At 39.3% G+C, this 3,859-nt stretch overlaps 1 protein-coding gene across 1 annotated transcript; it reads right to left on the bottom strand.

Moving 5' to 3' along the window:
* Window positions 1-204: 204 nt before the first annotated feature.
* Window positions 205-3,853, bottom strand: ARF6 (ADP ribosylation factor 6). The gene has a single exon (XM_019550937.1). It carries the CDS (start codon window positions 3,820-3,822, stop codon window positions 3,295-3,297), a length of 528 nt encoding a protein of 175 aa, XP_019406482.1. The 5' UTR covers window positions 3,823-3,853; the 3' UTR covers window positions 205-3,294.
* Window positions 3,854-3,859: the final 6 nt, after the last annotated feature.

The raw sequence follows: 3,859 nt of genomic DNA, 5'->3' as shown, positions 1-3,859 counted from the left end.
AAAACCCCACTTACATTGTGCAATTAACTCATTTACCTCCAGACCAAGCTAAAAATAGGAGGAGGAGACTATGGACAAGCATTCAAAGCCAGGCAATACAGATCGTGGAGCCTGAAGGTTAAAACACAATGCACTAGTCCAGGATACCATGTAGCCCCTTTCTGTTTCTCCCATGTTCAAATACAAGCAACATACCAGAAGAGCTCCACTGTATAAATCGCTTTATTTTCTGCTTATTAGTTCTTTACCAACACTACAACCATACTGAGAACACAAAATTCCTGTTTGCTTTAGTTAGGGAGAATCACAGTCTACAGACTTATTTATTCACTTAGACAAGATGAATGCTGTTAAAAAAAACCCCCAAAAACCAGAAAAAGCAAAACAAAAATAAACCCTTACTCCAAGTTACTTCATAAAATTCACATGAACACAGGTTGATGCACTTAAACTTCAGATTCTTTTTTGAAGTGATTGGAATTCTTACACAGATTGCTACTTTATCCTGCAGGCTTAAGTAGTGCATTGAAGCCATTGGTTATAGTTTCAACTATAACCCTATTAGAGGACATTTTCAAAATGAAGCATTTATCTTTTGTTCAGTAGCAAAAAGGTGTTTATTTTTTTTTAAATCATCTGCCACACAAGTTTCAGTAATTAAAGTTACTTCTCCCAGAATGACATTTAAAAAAAAAAATTCAGAAGTATAATTAAAGTTCATCCTTTTACCTACAAAAACAGGATACCTAAAGTAACAAAAATTACCAAGAAAATACCAAAAATTGTGAATTCAACTTAATGCAAAAGTCTAATGAAGCAAATTTAGGCTTATCCCCAAACCGTGTTTGAGGAGATAGAATGCAGTACATACTAGCTCTACACTGAAACTGAAAGAACCCATGTTTTCATTTTGATTGAGAATATGTTTAAGAACCATCAGTATAACAGAGCTTCAAGTTTTCCAGTTTAGGCATCTACTTTGTGCTTGGCTTTAATTTTTTTTCCAGAAGAAAACAGTATCTTGGTGCTTTGGTTTCTGCACCTTTACACCACATTATGTTTGACTAGTTAAACTGAAATAAAAGGCTTCTGGAATTTGTAACAGCTAGAAAATAGGGCAATGAACTTTCAGTTATGAGATCAAGTAGAGATCTTTCATTTCCCCATCCAAACTGGGAATTTAGGATCATTGGTTTTAGCTAGCTTCTCCAATTTGTTTTTCCATTTACACAGATTTCTTTAGGAATCACTGCTCCATTTTCTAGCATGAAGAACCCTTTCATTGCCATTTGCAATTCACACCAATTGTGTCCCTCTTTAGAGCCATTTTCTAAATCACTAATTTTTTCTCCAAGTGGCCTTAAGCACTCAATTTTTAATCTTCCCATACATCTTTGGTAAAAAGCTCCATGTACATTATATTTAACATGCAGAGTTAAAATTGCAGAAATGTAGTGTGTAATGCCCCAATTGTGAATCTAATACCTTAAAAAAAATTTAAAAAAAAAAAGCCATTTTCTTCTGGTTTTGTAGCATACATTCCTAGAATTCCCCAACAGACTTTAACTCCTTGAGGAAATCTGAAGTTAATCTTTAAGGCTGAATAAAGAGCCAGCTGCTTTACAATTTTTTTTTTTGCACCTAGTATTAATACTTGATTGAAGTTATTTCATACCTACTCAAAACACTTGTTTGGTTTTTTGTTGTTGTTTTTTTGCCAGTCACAGGCATCTGAAAACCGTGATACAGCAAATGAGCTGCTTGCCCTTTAAGACCTAAATATGGAGATTTACATTCATAGTCGTATACTCACTCTTCTCCCCACCCTGACTGAGCAGTTACTCACTGGATTTAAGTTCAGACAGCCAATGGAGATCCTTTCATACAGAATTATATTAACATGTTACTGGAACAGAGGGCTAAGGCCATTTGCAGCTACTTGCATTAATTAAAACTTGTGGTCTTGCAAAAACTAAACTGATAATCACTTCCTCTAAATGGTAATTATTCAAGCATTAAAGAAAAAAAGAAAAAATACCTTTCAGTTAAAAGCTTAAGAGTGAACTTTTGAGTGTTTATGGTACAGAAACAGAAGTTGTTTCTCTGCAGCTACTTTAAAGCTACATAAAAAAGTCACGTAAGGTGGGGGGGGTGGGAAAAAAAAAAAAAAAAAGAAAAAAAATCAATATGAACATTTGTTTCCTGTACTGCAAGACAAGGAAGTCAGGGTCTGATTTTTGCCCACAGTTTTGATTTTAAAGTAAAAGTCATCACATTATTGCTACATTTTCTGGAGATCTCTTGCATTGAAATGGGAGTCTGATGCATAAAACTGATTACGGTCAGAGGAGTTGGTGATATTTAGCTGCAATGCAAGACAGGAACTGAACAGGAGTATACCCTGAAACTATTACATCATTCACGTCTTGTTATATGGTTGCTATGTTGTATGGGACCTACTTGCATCCCTACTCATGCATGATGTATGGTTCAGAACTTCACAGCTGACATTTCAAGCAGTTCTTACATTACCTAGTTAACATTACACCTGATATACACTTTGAATGCATTACAACGGTATTCTCACTACTTGCTGCTGTAGGCAAACTTTTATTTCATATTAGTCTTGGATATGAAAAGACAAAATTTCATGTCACTAATTACAGATCAGCAGAACTTTTCTTTTTTTAAAAAAAAGTCCTCCATATAAAAAGACAGACTGCGGTTTGATTTTAAGCAATCATTTTTAGTTTACTAGATGAAATAGACCTATCGACATATTCTGCATGAATGCAAGAAAGTAGCAATCTACAGCAATTCAAAAGAAAAAAAAGAGCCAGAAAGCATACACCGAGAGGTACCCTTGCTCCTCCCACCCCACAGGAAGGGGGGGGGGAGGGGGAAAAAAAAAAAATTAAAGGGCAATCAAGAAAGAATGAAAAAAAAAAAAGTTACTTAGCAAATCTACAACGTGTCTTTTCCCCCTGTTTGCTGGAAGTCTGCCATAGCATCTAGTGCTTGTGTTCGTGTCACATTCGAAGATTAGAGCATCCTAATGCCAAGCAAGAAGAGTTAAAATAGGAATCCAGTCACTGTGTTGAAGAAAAGGGCAGTTGTGGGAGAAGAGGTGATCATAATCCTATGGATGCTTCGCTTTTCCGCTGAGATCCGTTCTTCTGGGAAGCCACGTGGGTTAATTCTTTATTTATTCATTCATTTATTTTCCTTAAATTCTCCATAGCCTAAAAGAGTTTCATTTGTAGGTGTGCACGCGTGTTCGTGTCCCCCCCGCCATTAGGATTTATAGTTGGACGTTAACCACGTCAGCCCTTCGTAGAGTCCATCCCCCGTGGTGGCACAGGAGGGCTGCACATACCAATTCCTATCCCTGATTCGTGTCAGGCCCAGTTTCTCCTGGATCTCGTGGGGTTTCATGGCATCAGGGAGGTCCTGCTTGTTGGCGAAGATGAGGATGATGGCGTCCCGCATCTCCCGGTCGTTGATGATGCGGTGCAGCTCCTGGCGGGCCTCGTCGATGCGGTCACGGTCGGCGCAGTCCACCACGAAGATCAGGCCCTGCGTGCCCGTATAGTAGTGCCGCCACAGGGGCCGGATCTTGTCCTGCCCGCCGACGTCCCACACATTGAACTTGACGTTCTTGTACGTCACCGTCTCCACATTGAAACCCACTGTGGGGATCGTGGTCACCGACTGGCCCAGTTTCAGCTTGTACAGGATGGTGGTCTTGCCTGCCGCATCCAGCCCCAGCATCAGGATCCGCATCTCCTTGTTGCCAAAGATCTTGGACAGCACCTTGCCCATCTCGGCGGCATCCACGGGGCCCCGGGGTGGGGGAGGG

This window comes from Crocodylus porosus, unplaced genomic scaffold, assembly GCF_001723895.1.
Source record: "Crocodylus porosus isolate Cpor-Errol unplaced genomic scaffold, CroPor_comp1, whole genome shotgun sequence".
Classification (NCBI taxonomy): domain Eukaryota; kingdom Metazoa; phylum Chordata; order Crocodylia; family Crocodylidae; genus Crocodylus; species Crocodylus porosus.
This window is presented reverse-complemented; position numbering and strand designations above follow the sequence as displayed.

Excerpts from the sequence above, each read along its gene's own strand:
- ARF6 (XM_019550937.1), bottom strand. The coding sequence starts at position 3,822 with ATGGGCAAGGTGCTGTCCAAGATCTTTGGCAACAAGGAGATGCGGATC.